Source organism: Lampetra fluviatilis, chromosome 2, assembly GCF_964198595.1.
Source record: "Lampetra fluviatilis chromosome 2, kcLamFluv1.1, whole genome shotgun sequence".
Classification (NCBI taxonomy): Eukaryota; Metazoa; Chordata; class Hyperoartia; order Petromyzontiformes; family Petromyzontidae; genus Lampetra; species Lampetra fluviatilis.
This window is the reverse complement of record NC_136276.1, coordinates 30,446,731-30,463,778: the sequence shown is the minus strand read 5'-3', so window position 1 is coordinate 30,463,778 and position 17,048 is coordinate 30,446,731. Positions and strand designations below refer to the sequence as shown.

The 17,048-nt window shown below is 47.4% G+C and overlaps 1 protein-coding gene across 3 annotated transcripts in view; it reads right to left on the bottom strand.

The window, feature by feature from the left end:
• The window catches only part of LOC144945344 (potassium voltage-gated channel subfamily B member 1-like), a 32,311-nt gene extending 20,328 nt beyond the window's left edge, over positions 1-11,983 (bottom strand). Inside the window, exons 1-3 of one of the 3 annotated variants that reach the window (XM_078873809.1) lie at positions 11,215-11,983; positions 8,418-9,059; positions 4,027-4,646 (exon numbers count right to left, since the gene is read on the bottom strand). In XM_078873809.1, the coding sequence (XP_078729935.1) occupies positions 4,027-4,644 (618 nt within the window). In that variant the 5' untranslated portion in view covers positions 4,645-4,646; positions 8,418-9,059; positions 11,215-11,983. The remainder of the gene's footprint in view (positions 1-4,026; positions 4,647-8,417; positions 9,060-11,214) is intronic. The other 2 variants (XM_078873826.1, XM_078873817.1) reach the window with 2 other exon arrangements.
• Between the last annotated feature and the right edge of the window lie 5,065 nt (positions 11,984-17,048).

Below are 17,048 nucleotides of genomic sequence, written 5' to 3'. Positions count from 1 at the left end.
CCACCTCCCCCATCCACGTATCTTTGCCCGCAGCGTCGTCTTGTCATGGTCTGAGCTCCGCATAGGAATGGGTTGCGTGCAGTCAGGGTAGCGGGACATTGAGGCAAACCCATTGGCTAATCAGCAACAGCAGCAGCATCACTGGCATCAGCTTCTTCGTCGCCATCATGATCATCACCATCATCCGTCTACACCAGCAGCATCACTCTACATCAACATCAGGAGCAGCATCACGGTTATCCTCCATCAGTGATGGTAGCGGTAGCGTCGGTCGAGGCAGTATGTAAATATATGCAGCGGCATGAATATTAGCAGCAGCAGCAGCATCAGTCGGGGGCAGAAATATCAAGAGTAGCATCTTAAGACGCCGCATCAGGGGTAGCGTCACCAGCAACAGCGGAGGCCGCATTATCATCATGAGTTAGTGAAGCAACATGATTACCATGAGCAGCAGCAGCAGCATGCATTTCGTCCTCAGTTTGGTTGATGGATTGCGTAGAGATGCTGTTATTGTGTGTGTGAGGCGCCCACCTGTGTGTGTCTGGAGAGGGGGTACAGCAAGTGGGTGTCTGTTTCATGTCTTTTTTTTTGCCCTCGAGCACGCGGAGAGTTGTACTTATTCGTACTCGCAACGTTGACGGAATGATTACTTTATTCATGGAAATAGCGCAATTTGATACGTGATCATTATTATCGTCAAATCACGATTTCTACATGTAATTATGCTGACTGGTTGTTTTTTAAATATAATTTCTAGAGAGTATGACAGTGCGTGCGTGCAGCATTATGAGGTTTGGTGAAGATTCCCATTTATGGCACGGTTACTGGATTGTGATTGCGATTCTTATTGTCGGGCAGCATTGCGAAAACGGACGATGATGACGATGACGAGAATAATGACGACGGTGCCGAGTACACCTGTTAGCGGGTTACGATGATTGCCACAAAAACACAACATTTTAATGATACTCGTTATTTGGTGATGCTTGCTGCTCCTGCGTTGGCAGTGGCGCACAAGCACAATGAACAACAACAACAGCACTCAACACGTTCGTCAATAACAACTATGTGCGTGTGTGTGCCCTGAACAAAACAAAAATAAGTTACGTTTCGGGCAATTACCCTTCGTAACACAGAAGGGTCATTGCCTGAAACGTCGCCTCTTGAAAATAGTATTTTGACGAAGGCCACACGGTCGTGTTATTGACAACTGTGCTGCGTTTATTGTGGCTCTTCATGATGGTCATCATCATCGTCATTAAAAGGTCACTAAATTCATGATTATAAACATTATTACATTTTATACAAACGGTGCCCGATGTAATTATGTTATTTACGTGTTTATGTACGTAAATATGTGTTTGACTGGGTGTGTGTGTGTGATATTCATTGCAAACCATACATGTTAAACATGTAAAATGTGTGTACTGTGTACTCGGTGTCACCACGTGTTTGCTATGATGCGTGTGTCGATGATACCCTAGACAACCCGTGCAGACGAAGTGATACATTTGAAAGGGTTGTTTTCCAGGTGAAATATCTTCATTTATACGTACGAACAATGACTACACTCGAAAATGACTAGGATAATTTTGATTGACAATGTTGCTAAACCCCGATGATGATGATGATGATGAGAATAAAGCAGCCGGGCAGCGATTTTGGCCCAGGACGTGGCCTGTAATCCAGCACTGTGGAGGGTTGGTGGATCACACAAATGCTCTGCAACTCCTTTCCCGTGGACCTCATCGAGGTGCCGTACCCTGGCTCGTCAGCAGAAGGCGGTACAGCGAAATGTGGACTCCACGTGTTCCACCTGTATGGGATGAAGTGTTGCACCCCTCCCCTCGCTCGCACGTGTTGGGTTTCTCCATGTGTTCCGGTTTTCTCCCATATATAAACCCCAATTAATTGGCCGATAACACCTTCATATATAGAGGACCGCAGAGCTTGCGGGGGCTGAGTTTGCGCCGGCTCACTACCTGGTCGCTGCCTCTCCTGCTCGTCTGTCATTCCTTCTCTCGACGAGAGTGAGCTAATTCTGTGCGGCAGCGCGTTACAATTGACATTCGATTATTATGACTCTAGCGGTTGCAGCGCGCTGTAGAGTAACACGCGGCCGCACACGGAAAAAAACTCGCGCGGTCTTCTGTGTCCCCTCCCCACTCCTTCAGTAAACATCGCGGTCCTGCACCGCCGTCGTTAATAAGACGAGAGCCCCCCTCACTGACAGGCGAGGGCAGGTGAGACAATGAAAGGGACAATCGGCCACTTGTACCGTCTAGAAAGAAAGAAAGAAGAAAAACTCCACCAACACACGCGCACAACAGAAGTGGCCCACGCCTGCCTCCCGGCAAATGAACAAAAAAAAACAGACGCGGAAAGAAAGAAAAACACAACAGCCAAATTTAAAGCCACGACCGCGACTTTCACTGCACACAACAATGGGCTACGGTCACAGGCGCGTCCAGACGCGACTTTCCGATGAGCTCTGCACGCGACGCGGAGGAAGCAAAATTGCACGGCTACGTGATGGATGGCGGGGAGGGTGGTTGTATTGGCTAGCAGTTTGATGATGATGGTGGTGGTACTGCAGCTACAGTTGATGGTGGTGGTGATGCTATTTTTGATGGTGATGCTACTGCTACTTTTGATGATGGTGGTGGTGATTATGCAACGTTTAATGGCGGTGGTGGTTGTGCTGCTGCTACTTTTGGTGGTGGTTGTGGTGATGCTGTCTTTGACGGTGCTGGTGCTTGATACATTTCGTGGTGGTGGTGGTCATGATTATGCTACTTTTGATGGTGTTTATGGTGCTGCTATTTTTAGCGTTGGTAGTGGCAGCAGCGGTGATGGAAGGGCCGCCGGGCTTGAGGCCCGGGGCAGAATGTCACGACAACAAAACAAACAAAAAACCAGGCCCATTGTGGGCCCTCTTTTGTGTAAGGCCCGTGCCAATTCCCCCCTATTGTCCCCCCCCCCTCCACCTCTGGATGGCCCTGGGTGGTGGCGACGGCCCTGAGTGGTCGTCCCGTGACCTCCTGCCAGCGAACCTTCGACACTGCACGTGGCCTCACAGTGAACCTCGCTTGGCACAAGCACTGTGGTGACGTTACTCTAATTTCGTGGCAAAATGGCGGCTATTGTTGGTGGTGATGTTGCTATTGATGATGGTATTGATACTACGACTATAAATTGTGGTGTTGCTATGTGTGATGGTGGTGATGGGGATGTTAGTGAGGAGGGGTAGTGTAGTGGTGAGCACGCTGCGCTACGAACCCGGCAACCCGCGTTCGATTCCCGCTCACGGCCAACACCAGTGACGAATGTCTTAGCCAATCCTGGGCCTCCCCTAGGTCGACTCAGCCTAAAATGAGTACCTGGTGCGATGTGTAAATATCGCCACTGGGGAGAAAAAAACGGTCGTGCGTGGTGCTGGCCACCCCACCCCTTATGTGCCGTTCCGGTCTTCATAGGTGCTCTCTAACAGCACTTGCCCAAACAATCTGTTAAGGCTATACGGGGGATCTTTGTCTTTGTTGGCGCTGCTGCTACTGGTGATGCTACTGTTAATGATCATTATTATCGTACTCTTTGGATATAGATGTTCGTGTGATAATTAGGTTACATCCATTAATATTTCTCAAACACTATAAATAAGAACAAGATAAACCCCCAAAATAATCATGTCCCTGTCATTAGCAACGCCTTCAATAACAACACATCGTAATTATCAACATCATCATCATCAATATCACCACCGCCGCCATCACCAGTATAATAAAGAAAATATTCGAAAAAAGGTTTGCTGGCTGGCTGGAGGTAAAGACAGATGAACTATCACGTCCAAAGGGTGTGGGGATTGTTAGTAATAATTAAAATCACAATCGTCTTCATCATCAATACAACTCTCATCAGCATGATCGTCGAAAAGATCATAATTTATTTCCAATAATATCATCATCACCACTTAATATCATCACCATCGCCACCATAACCATCATCATCACCATCGCACGCACCCACCTTAGCCGCCAGGGAGGAGTTGGGTTTCTCCAGGAGGTCCCACAGCTTCTTGCGCTTTTCCGCGCAGTACGTGGCGTCGAACTGCTCCCCCTCCCGCTCCCGCGCGCTCTCCGCCTCCCTCCTCAGCTCCTCGTTCATCTGCTCCTTCTTCTGGTGGTACCTCGCCTGGCAGCACGACTCCAGGTAGATCTCATCCACGCCCCAGTAGTCGAGCTCCTGGCTGAAGGACAGCGCGCACATCTCCTCCATCATGTGAAGGCGACCCGTGCGGTAAAAGTTCAGGATGGACGTGAATGCGCCCGGGTGTCGATCGAAGAAGAACTCGTTGTCTGCTCGACTGTAGTCGTCGCAGAGTTCCATGATGGCCTCCTCGCTGCCCACCACGCAGGCTTGCAGTTTGCCCAGGCGGGTTCGTGGGAGGCGTTCCAATGTTCGCCAAAGTGCCTCGTGAGTAATGCCCCCGACGTTGATACGAACTCGCCGTGAGTGCGCTGGGTACGGCTGCTGCTGCTGGTGGCTACCGATGCCGTCGCTGTTGTTGTTGTTGCCGAGGTCCTGCGGGACCCGTGGAGGATCGGGAGGTAGCGAGCACGTGGAGCGAGAGGTGCGACGATTCATGCCTGCGGTCGGGGATTCATTCAATCAACCAATCAGTCAATAACGCATCAATTTTGATTTCGCAATTATAATAATAATCTGCATCATCTTATTGTTTAACCCGAATAAATGCTCAATGAGCTTTAGGACACGCTATCAGGGTGACTCACTCTGCAATGGGACGTTTAGCCAATGCCTTTGCAACGTATTTTAACTGAAGTTGAACGCGGCAATGCGTTATGTTAGTCCGCCCCAATTGAGGGTCAGATGAGAGGGGGGGATATCGTGCCGTACTAGAGCTCTCGTAAATAATGAACCAGACTGCAGTATAAAATTGTGTTGCTATTAGAGACTTGCCGCATTGAAAACCGGCCAAATTGATCAAAACAGTTTATGTTAGTCCGCCCCAATTGAGGGTCAGATGAGAGTGGGAGGATATCGTGCCGTACTAGAACTCTCGTAAATAATGAACCAGACTGCAGTATCACATTGTGTTGCTATTAGAGACTTGCCGCATTGAAAACCGGCCAAATTGATGAAAACGGTGCCCAAAACTTGGACATAAACTCTCTCTGACGGCTGCCCGCCAGCTCCCCATCCCGCTAATTGAATTCTTCCGACGACAGGCGGCGCACACTGAAATGCATTGCATAATCCACGCGTAGACGTGAAACGTTTCCTAATTTGTTTAAAGCAGGAAGTGTATTTGTGTTGGAGTAAACCAGAGTACCGGAGAAAATCCGCAATGCACACGTGGGGATAACATCATGCAGAGACTCCGAATCAGAATTTTTATACTGGAGGAATATTCACGAACCGACTTGATGTACTGCCATCCCTGGAGCACAAGTCTATGCGTGATCCATCAACCCTTGCACCCCCCCCCCCAAATCGCCGAATCACAGGTGGGCGTTACCGCGTCTGACTTTATGTGTTTGTCAAGCTGTGTGTTTGTCATATTGTTAGCGTGCTACATTTTGCCTTTGAGCACCATACATACAAACAGACGGAAGAAAGTGTTTCATCGGTGCACGTTACCCGCTGTGCAATGTATGTACGATAAAGAAGGGTCATTACCCGAAACGTCGCCTATTATATATCTGTCCTTTTTAGGCCACGCGGCGTTATTGACTAATGCGTTGAGTTTTTCGCTGTGACGCGGTTCGGAAGCGTGACCGCTCACAAGGACAATGGGACAGAGACGCTTGGAATCTTCCAACTCTTTCGTATTGCTTATGCAGATGCAGAGCAACAAGTACAATTTCACATCCAGGTGGTCAAGCCAGATAATAACCGAGGCAGGAGCAGTGGCGGAGTGTGTCGCCGTGATGTCTCCCTTCGTATTTGTGGATCGGGCATTGCATCGTTATATGTTTGTACGGTCTGTTCTGGAACGCTTGGAATGACACCGAGTGACAGGAGAACAAGGAGCGCGTGGTGCCAAGCGATCAAATCCTAAATTCGAGACTTCGCATGGACTGTTAAATAAAAAAACTATTTGGTGGAAATGTGTACATGACGCGCCACGACCAGATGGAACGACGACAGTGGCAGCCAATGGAGGGAACGCGCTCAAAAAGGACCACCACCAGCACCGCCGCCGTGTACGACGGAGCGATTAGATCAACAACTCGTGCGCAGGAACGAGACGGATTTGGGGGCGTCGCGAGACCGTGAAGGGTGGCGACGTCGGGGGAGGCCTTAATTCAGCAGTGCAAAGGCAATGACTCACGATCGTGAAAATTGGACGACCACCCCAAATCGCTTAACTTAGATCATTCGAACAGCTCAATACAAGAGACAAATCAAGAGGCAGTAATAAAGAAAACATTACATGCATTCGTATTGTAGTAGGTAGGGGTGTAACCGTGCTGTGTGTGTGTGTGTGGTGTCTCCGCGGGGAGCAATAGCAAAGTGATTAACGCACTGTGACCCCAGTTCGAATTCCGCTCACGGCTAATACCGGTGACGATTATATGAACCGGTCCTGCGCCTCCCATAGGTCGACTCAGCCTCAAATGGGTACCTGGTGCGATGTGTAAACATCGCCACTAGGGAGACAAAGGCGGCCGGGCGTCGTGGTGTTGACCACCCACCCCCTAGTATGCCGTTCCGGCCTTCATAGGTGCTCGCTAACAGCACTTGTCCGAAACATATTTCACAGCAATACGGGGAATCTTTGTAGTTCTTGAATGTCGTAGGCTGTTAAGGACCCGTGGACGCCAGTGTCGGCTTAGAGAAAGCGCATCTCAACTGAGCAGCAGCGAGGTTGTAACAGTTCCCGATTTGCTATTTGGCAAGCCAAGGCCACGGTAACACAAAGCCACGGTCTATATTTGGTCCAAGTGAGTGAGTGCCCATTGAGATTAATTTACTCCCTATTCTCACGCAAGGCTTCTGCCCATCTCAGGAGAGATTTATTTAATTTATCTAAAGGTAATTTAATCATTCCCAACTTGTGATGGCGATGATGATGTCCTTTATTTAACCAATTCAGCGCCTTTGGTTGATATACCACCAATATGATTGGTGTCCTTTGCACAAATAGAAGGGAAAAGGGGTCATTGAGATTCATTATCTTGATTGATAGTTTGATGTTCTTCATTTTAAGATGTGATGTCCTGTTGAGATTCATTCTCTTGATTGATTTCTGGCCTTTAAACAAGTGAGAGCCGTTTGAGATGCGTTATCTAGATTGATTGATTGCCTTTATTTGAAGACGGCAGAACCTATTGAGGTTTTTTCTTTTGAGATGGACAAAGATAAACGCACAGATGATAACGACCTGGCACGCGTGTACATGGGCACAGACAAACACAAAGATTCCCCGTAAAGCCTTAACAGACTGTTGGGCCAAGTGCTGTTAGCGAGCACCCGTGAAGGCCGGCACGGTACACGAAGGGGTGGGTGGCCACTGTTTACACACCGCACCAGGTACTCATTTGAGGCTGAGGCGACCTAGGGGAGACTCAGGACCGGCTCCAGATAATCCTCACTGGTGTTGGCTGTGAGCGGGAATCGATATCGGATCGCCGGGTTCGTAACGTAGCGTGCTACCGCTTCCTACACAGAACAACAAAAACATATACACACAATCCGCCAGTTGCCACTAAATGTTAGCTATGTCACCACAGCGCCAGTGCCAGGCTAGGTGCACTGAGGCTTCACATTCACTTGAAGACAAGTAAAACATCGCGCTCGTTCCAAGATAAAAACAATTGTATATTAAGAGCTTAATTGCCAAATAAAGCCCCCAGTGTAGCCTGACATAGAATGTTGGTAGCGAACATCGAATAGAATGGTACAGCATACGTGGGGGGCGGAGAGGCGGGGGGAGGGGGTGGATGGGGGGTCTGGACAGCCCATCATCTGGCTGTTTTTATCTCCCGCAGTGATGATGATGCTTCACACCGCACGAGGCACGCATTTAAGGCCGAGTCTACCTAGGGCCGTGTTTGTCTCCCGCAGCGATGATGATGCTTCACATCGCACCAGGCACGCGTTTAAGGGTTGAGTCTTGCCTAGGGCAGGCGCTGGACGACAACAACAAAATCTGATATCGGTCGTTCGTGTGGCCACGCGGAGCAGAGAGACGTCGACTCAGATTATGCAGCGAAATAGACAAAAAAACAGAGATCCCCCGCATAGCCTTACCAGACTGTTGCGGCAAGTGCTGCTAGCGAGCACCAGCGAGATAGAGACAGCAGAAAACAGAGGCACGAAGATGCACAGAGCGACAGCGGTGATTGGGGGAGGGACACAGGGACACAGACAGACAGCCAGGAGACACTCACCTCGTTACACTGAAGCTCCCGGCCTCATGAGAGCGCCTCTCACCCCCGAGAGCCGACCCCCCACGCGCCCTGGGTCATCGTCAGCGCCTCCAGGGCTTCTCACTTCATCCACCCCGGCGCCACCTCCTGGGAGGCGAGTGTTGAGGAAGTGGACGAGGAGCCGGTGGACGCAGATGGTGGTGGGGGTGGTGATAGGTGCAGCTTGTGGATGAGGTGACAAACGTTGTTTACGATGAGGTGGAGGCAGTGGGGAAGGATGAGCGTACGACAAGTTGGTGGTGGCGCTGGTGCAGTTTGTGGATGACGTGAAAGAGGTGGATATGATGAGATGGAGGTTGTGTGGGAGTAAGAGCGGATGACGAGGTGGGGGTTGTGAAGGTAAAAGGGTTTATATGTGGAGGAGGTGGAGGAGGTGGTGGATATAGAACGTGGATATGAGGTGGAGGTTTTTCTGGTAGAAGAGGTGGACAAGGAGATGGTGGACGTGAATGAGGTGGTTAAATATAAAGAAAAAATAACAGAGGCGGTGGAGGTGGAAGATTCCAACAAAAAGGAGGTGGTTGGGGAGGTGAGGGGTGTTGAAGAAGAAAGAGGTGGAGGTGGTTGTGGTGAAAGTGGTCAATGCAGCCTCTGTTCTCCTTACTGATGATGTGACGATGATGACGTGACGGTGAAAGTGTGCTCGCATGATCATTGCGTGATGATGATGATGATGACGCGTGATTATATTCAATCACAACGTCGACGCATAATGATGGTGACGATGATTATTATGATAATGGAGCACAGTCATAATGATGATATTGTGGGGTACACAGCGAGAGAGAGGGACGAAGAGGTAGATACGTGAATGGACGGGGTGTTGGATGAAATAAACATTGTAGTGTGTGTTAACTTCACACAACAGTGCAGCATTAACACGGTTATTCCATTTGGATTCAGTACTTGTAACGCAAATCTATTGCATCACCCTTGCCATTAGAATGCTATGTGTGGGGGGCTTTTTCGGCACGGGTAAAACTCATTGGGCAATGAATGCTCATTTTCGATAGGGACCTGGTGACAGAAACCTGATCACGACGGCAAAAAAACCGTGAAAAATCCAAAGCCGACTGAGTGCGTGGTCAAGTTTCGAATGGCAAGGTCGTGCATCAACGTCATGGTCGGAAGCAGCACTACACGTACCGCATGACATCGGATAACATTTATAACTTAAAGTCTGCAAATGTGAAAGATCAATTTGCACGTACACGGTCATTCTAAATTACGTTATATCCTGTGTACATGTTAAACTCACAATAATTGTAATCACTTGCACGTATACAATTGCTAAACAAATATATGAATAAATATGTATCTGCACGGACATTCAATATTTGTAGCACTGAATATACCAAATATACATTGTATAATTGTGCAGATATATTGGTAATTGAGACGCGCATCGGTGCTGTGTGCAATGGTCTCACATAAAATATGATGAATAGTGGTACAAAACGCAAATTCAATTTAAACGAATTCAACATCCACGTTGCCCACGTGTAACCGCTTGTGCGGCAAAGGGCGGCACGATTTAATGGTATTGAGCGAGAGCCAACAGGTGTGGCCAACGAGAGAACAGAGGAGGGAGACAAGAGGGAGACCAGGCAGGATGGGGGTAGGGGCGGGTGGGAGACGTTGAGATAGGGATGGTGGACGAGTGACAGGGAGACGGGAAGGCTGGGAAGAGACAACGTAGGTAAAGACAGACGCGGAGGTGAGACAGAGAGACAGGGATGTAGGGAGAGACAGGGAAGGTGGGAGGCAAACATACGGGGAACGAGACAGATGCGGGGTGAACAGAGTGAAAGGGAGGGAGACGTGTAGGGAGGAAGATGCAGGGACAGAGAGAGAGAGACAGGGAGGGACGTGTAGAGACAGACCAGGAGGGAAGGACACAGGATTCAGAGAGTGAGTGAGTCAGGAAGGGCAGAGACGGGGAGACACAGGCATTAGAGAGAGAGAGAGGCACGTGATAGACAAGCATGAGTAAGTGGAGTATGAGGCCAATTAAGCGAACAGATGGGCAAACACACACACCGACACAACACACAGAAACATACTGACACGCAGACACACGCAAAGACAGACACATGCAGACACAGATGCAGAAAAGCACAGACAGACGCAAACACATGAATGTATTCATAGACAAAGATTTCCCGTATAGCCGTAACCTACTCTTGTTAGCGAGCACCTATTAAGCCCGACACGACACATGACGGGGCGATGTTTATGCACCACACCAGCTATTCATTTGAGGCTGAGTCGACATAGCAGAGGTCCGCAATTGTTTGAAATAATCACCGCTGATGTTAGTTGTAGCCAAAAATCGAACTCGGGTCGCTGGATTCAAAGCGCGATGCGCTAAACACTGCGCCACCGCTCCACCCAAAGCATAGGCAGACACGCACGCGCATACAAAGACGCACACGTAAACACGCAGATAAATACAGACCCCCAGATGCACACAGACTCAAATACACACAAACCTTCAGATCCACAAAGACATGCATATACACACAATCACATAGATCGACTCCCAGGTGCACAGACTGTCAGATGCACACAGACGCATAGATATACACAGACACACACATATAGATCTAGAGACGCAGATACAAACAGATGCTCAGATCCACACAAACATGCAGATACAATTACAAATATAAACGCAGAACCAAATATACACGCAGACTATCAGATACACATAGACACACACAGATACATTGACACACACGCGAGCGCGCAGGCTTGCCTCTGCTCTTGCCTCGTTCGCTCGCTCCCACGCACGTCCAGATGACTAGGGCTGAGCGGCGAAACAGCCAAAGCTGCTGCTGCTGCAGCTGCCGCTGTCTCCGCGAGGAATATTGAGTCTGCCGGTGGGCAGTTGCTTTGTCTTGATCGCTTCTCGGTCTGCCTGCTGGTCTATGCACACGCCTACCTATCCACGCGCACCTGAATGTATTGATGACCGGCTGATATTGTACACAACAGAACACCCACTGGCTGACTCGCTGAGATAGCCGCTCGCTGTCAATCTGAGAAACGGATTGCCCGCCAGCCGTATACACCGCCTTAATTGGCTGGCTGAGATACTGGCTGACTATGGGAGATAAAACTAAAACTGGAAGTTTCCTCTGAGAGAATAACTGGCTGGCTGAAATACTGACTGGCTTGAAATCTGATATGATGATAATAAAATAGCATGAAGAAATAACAAGGTACACTGGTGGTATAGCTGGCTAGCTGGTCGTCTGAGAGAGTGGCTGGTCGGCTAATCATGTGTGTGTACTGAATAATTGGCTGATCGGCCGAAAAGCTGACAAGAGAGCCAGCTGAGCAGGCTGGCTTAGCTGGATAGCTGCCCGTCAGATAAATTGGATAGCGAGCTAAGCAGGTGACTTAACTGATCAGTGGCATGGATAACTGGCTCTCTGTCTGAGTGACCGGCTAGCTGACTGACTGCCTGGCGTGCGTAACTGTTCTGCTGCTGTCGTGGTTTCAATCACCAACCCCCCTACCCACCCCCCGCTCGCTCGCCCGCCCGCCCGCCTTGTTGTCTCTCCTCGGCTCACACTCCAGTCGCCGCCTCTTGTCGGTCTCTGCGCCACGAGCAGGAATGGACGAATTCGCGAGCGCGGGTTTGTTATGCCGAGTGAGTCTGTGTGTGCTGGTGAGTGTGTCTGTGTGTCTCTGAGCGCGCTGCTTTTGCAGAGCGGTTAGCGCGTTGCACCACGAACCCGGCCATCCGAGTTCGATTCCCGATCACGGCAAACACCAGTGACGAATGTCTTAACCAATCCTGGGCCTCCCCTAGGTCGACTCAGCCTCAAATTAGTACCTGGTGCGATGTGTAAATATAGCCACTGGGGAGACAAATGCGGCTGGGCGTGGTTCTGACCACCCAACCCATCGTGTGCCGTTCTGGCCTTCATTGGTGCTCGCAAACAGCACTTGCCCCAAAAGTCGATTAAGGCTATACGGGGGATCTTTGTATTTGTCTTTCGCTGCGCTGTGGATGGTTCTGGGCAAAAGCAAACGCATGCGCATTTTGGCTGCAGTGTTGTCTTCCACGATTAGTCGTTGAGATCAACAGTTATCGTCACTCATTCATTCATTCATTCGCTACTGGTAAACCGTCACTCACTCCATCATGCTTTAATTCAAGCATGCTGTTCAAATCACTCGCTTATTGCCTCCACTGCCAAAGCATCACTCATTCACTCCTTAATTCACTCCCTCGTGTATGTAAGTGTACGTTTGTCTATGTAGACCTGTGGGTTTCTATGCAAGTTTATACATGTCAATGATCCGCAGAAAGGGGCGATGATTGAACCAATGAATCAATGACTGTGCCATGCCCTTATTAAATTAAAACCACACCAGCAAGACGCCCATCGCTATTATTTTCCGTAGGTAGCGAATACAACGAGGTGCAAGAAATATGTATATAGAAAGGCTTTGGTTGAGGTAAAGTTTTATTTGGGCTCATGTAAAACCCATTGAGAAATAAACACACAGAAAGCTGGTTACAGAAAAAAAAACTCATTAACATGACTTTGGGGTGAGCCAACGTTAGCAGAAGGGGTTACCAGGCTCACGTGACCAGTGGCACTATTGTTAGGCTCCAGTTGTTTACTCTACAGCCAGGTGCTACGTTCAAACCCACGTGACCTCAAGTTTCAGCACCCGCTGTGTGGACAGCGCCTCCTCGTTCTCTCTGGCTCGAGTTGGGCTTGTTTGTGCCACCACCGCCTGTGTTTTGAATCCATGTGTTCTGAATCCAATTGCACAAATATCAATTACATATACACACAGAATGTAAACATAATTAAAAAACGACCATCAAATTGTTGGAACATTTATGTAACAAAATAGTAATTGAAAAAAAGAGTGTAAAATATTTCATCCATGAAAAGTCTCACGACTGATTATTCAGGCTCGTTTATAAAAGGTCGTTGCATTCAGATATTTATTTGCTATGAGGAGGGGCCATTGCTCGAAACTTTAGGTAATACAGGATGTATAAACATTTAAGAAAATATTATTGACGTATTGGTTGAGTTTTGTCTTCTTATTTGTGCTTGTGCACCACTGCCAACGCAACATCATCACCAAACTAATTTACATTCAGATATTTGGTCATTTCTTTTTTTTTTATTTTTACCCAGAATATCATCACCGAGTCTCACATGGCATCTGAAGGTGCCCGAGGAAAAAAAAGCCATCACACATTGCATTGGGGCTAGCGCCGGAGTGATCCGCACAGATTAATTCCACAATTGAATTGCTGCACTGCAATTTGCTGACCAAGTCGACTTGCGGCAATGTTTTACTTTGCGTGAAGAAACCGGAGTTGTCGGAGAAATCCCACATATTACGAGGGGACAACATTGAAGTAATGTTAGTGGTAACTATTATTCTTAGCGTTATTATCTGGCCAAAGGGTGCCTCCTACTGTGCATAAATAGTATGTTAAAATAGTATTAAGCTTATTATTACACTTGTTTACCCAGGAAATGCTGTAATGTAAATTATTTCAGTTGTTTTTATAAACATGTAGGATAATAATGCACAAATGGTAACAATAACTAATGCGTTTTAAGACATCATAGGCGGTATATGTAGTCATATCAACCAATAGTTTAACATTTGTTTGTAAATTTCATTGTAAATCACGTAATAACAATTATTATTTAGAACTCAATGGTCAATCCACTGCTTGTTGAGGATCTTCCCACACCAAAGCTGGTCCGTAGGAGTTATTTGACCATACATCACCACGCTGTCTTCTTGGTTCTTTCGGTAAAGTCACGTAGAATGGAAATAATAAAATAATACAAATAAAACCTAATAAAATAATTCTCACGACGTTTCGGCCACAACGCAAGCAGCCGTCCTCAGGTGAAAACCAGGTCTGTCGGGGCGATAGCGTCTGAATGACAGACCTGGTTTTCACCTGAGGACGGCTGCTTGCGTTGTGGCCGAGACGTCGTGAGAATTATTTTATTATGTTCTTTTATTATTTCCATTCTACGTGACTTTACCGAAAGAACCAAGAAGATGAATCCCTGCAGTCACGAAAGCTTTAAATCGAAATCACCACATTGGTTAGCTGCGGATTAGTGAAGGCGGTGGGGACATAGATTTTCGGTCGAATCGGTTTTGCCCTCTATTTCCCAAAACATAACCCCGTGGCAGCCTGGTGGTCGCCCAATCAAGCACTACCGAGACTCAACCCGGCTTAGCTGCTGTAATATAACGAGGTCAGGCACATTCCGGTTGGTTAATAATATTATAGTTTAACATGTAGGCTTTCGCGACCAATATCATCCATAATACAGGTATTTTTGGGTTAGATCGTGATTTAACCCAAAAAACCTGTATTATAAATATTATCATTGATGTATATGGCAATACAATTGCGAATTCATGAGTTTATAATAGTTAATTCTGAAAGGTGTATTTTATATATGATTATATCTAAAAACGTTCGTTCATAACGTTAAATAAAAAAATATATAATTGCCGACATCTTGGATAATGACCCTTCATCACACATAAGTGCCTTGCAGAAGCCAGCTATCATTAATCTACTACGCAGAAGGTAGTTTTTCCGAAACATCTATTATATGTTTCCTTCTAAGGCCACAGTGTTATTGACGATTGTATTAGGATTTTTGTGAATTGTGTTTGTGCACCACTGCCACAAAACGCAGCAACGTCACTAAATAATTTAATCGGGACCCCATAGCGTAAAGAAACGGCCCTTGCCTGTGCTTTTACCAGCATTCTACTCTTTTCCTGCATATGGCAATATGTTAAGGAGCTATATGCCAATTTCGAGGCCTGATAGCCACGAGAGGGCTTCAAGAGAGTTATTGGACTCTTTGGTTATTTCGGTAAAGTCACGTAGAAATAAATTAAATTAAATAATAATAGAATACGACGTTTCGATTGCAACACAAGTAACCATCATCAGGTACAAATGAATGAGAAAACAAACATAGTCAACTTGGAAATATAATGTAATACAACACAGAGAGTCGGACAACAAAACAGTCAACACCCCACCTGGTTGATTACGCTCTTCCAAAGATTGCTAAATTTGAGAGAGAGACAAAACATAGACACGGAGACACAGACAGACACACAAGCAAGAGAGGGACTCACACAGAGAAAAACAGAGAGAGAGAGACACACACAAAGGCACACAGATATTCCTCTATTGAAGAATCACAGACTGCAGTAGTTTACCAACTGCGTGCTCTATAATGTGTGTTGCACTGCCACGGTCGCACCACTTTGGTTTGTGTTTAACAGTCCACTCATGAAGTTGCGCAAATCGGCCCACTGTTGTCCTGGTGCGGTTGATGGCTCCACCACCGGCGTCTTCGAGGAGGCATGTCAAAGCCGGGAGGTGCTATGTTTGGGTCTCGAATGAGGCGTTTATTCTAGACGTCCACGTGGTTCCACTCTGTTCTTCTGTCACTTGGTGAGATTTAAAAATGTTGACGGCACAATTCCAGAACGAGGATAGGGACTTGAGTCGCAGCGAGAAACATTGTTGTGGTCTTGATTGATAGGTAGGCTGTCATAATTGTTTTTTTACCCTTCTATCTGGCAACAAAACTGACACCTTTTTTACAAGGAGTCATGTTTACATAGACCACAATACCTGCAGTCATAATGCAAACAAAAAACACACCTCTGATAATGTGCACTGTCCTTGAAGATCATTGGTCCACACCCGAGACAGCTTTTCTTAGAGCCTAGTCTCACATGGGTTAGACCAGATGACGCCAAAAGGCTGTCGTTGGCAAGAACGTGTGGGGCCAGAATGTTCGCCAGGTAACCGGGATAATCGGTATCGGTTGCAGTGTTCCGGCTCTGATCCGCATTGCGTTATTTATCTGTTCATCTGGCAGTGCCGCGTACAAGCTCCTGAACCAGGCTGGAGCATAATCCTCTGCCACTGAGTAGATCAGTGATAGGGCGGCAGTTCGCAACACCTCAGCACCAGGTCGACCCTATAAGTTTATGTAGCAGAGCGATTTTTGAATTGTTCGTTTCACGGATCTGTTTTCATTGGAGCGTAGAGGTCAGACTTTTGTCCATGATAGGCCCTAGATATGTAGAATTGGGGTCACAGCGCCCTGGGCTACCACAGAAGGACACATCAAGGGAGGCATCTTCAACGGGATTGTTCAGGTGGAAAGCGCTTGTGGTTGTTTCAGAGGGATTTGGTCGGAGTTTCCGTCGATGGAAATAAGCCTCCAACTTAGACCAGCCGTTAAAGAGTACTGGCAGGACGTTTCGAGGGTTGTGCCCTGCGCAGCAAGGGCTGTGTCACATGCATATGTGAACTTGCGAGATGATGTACATGGCAGGTCACTTATAGTGACGAGGGAGCCTGACTGCTTCTGAGACACCGTGTGTCTAAACCAGTCCAAGTGTTCTTGTCTTCAATCAATGCTTGCGACTAATGGTGTGTAAGAAATGTTTTCTGTAGTATTTGTATATATGGAGACGGATATGTACAGACATTGTTCATTTTTTTCGTTTGGTCTCAGTTAAGTAACACGTGTG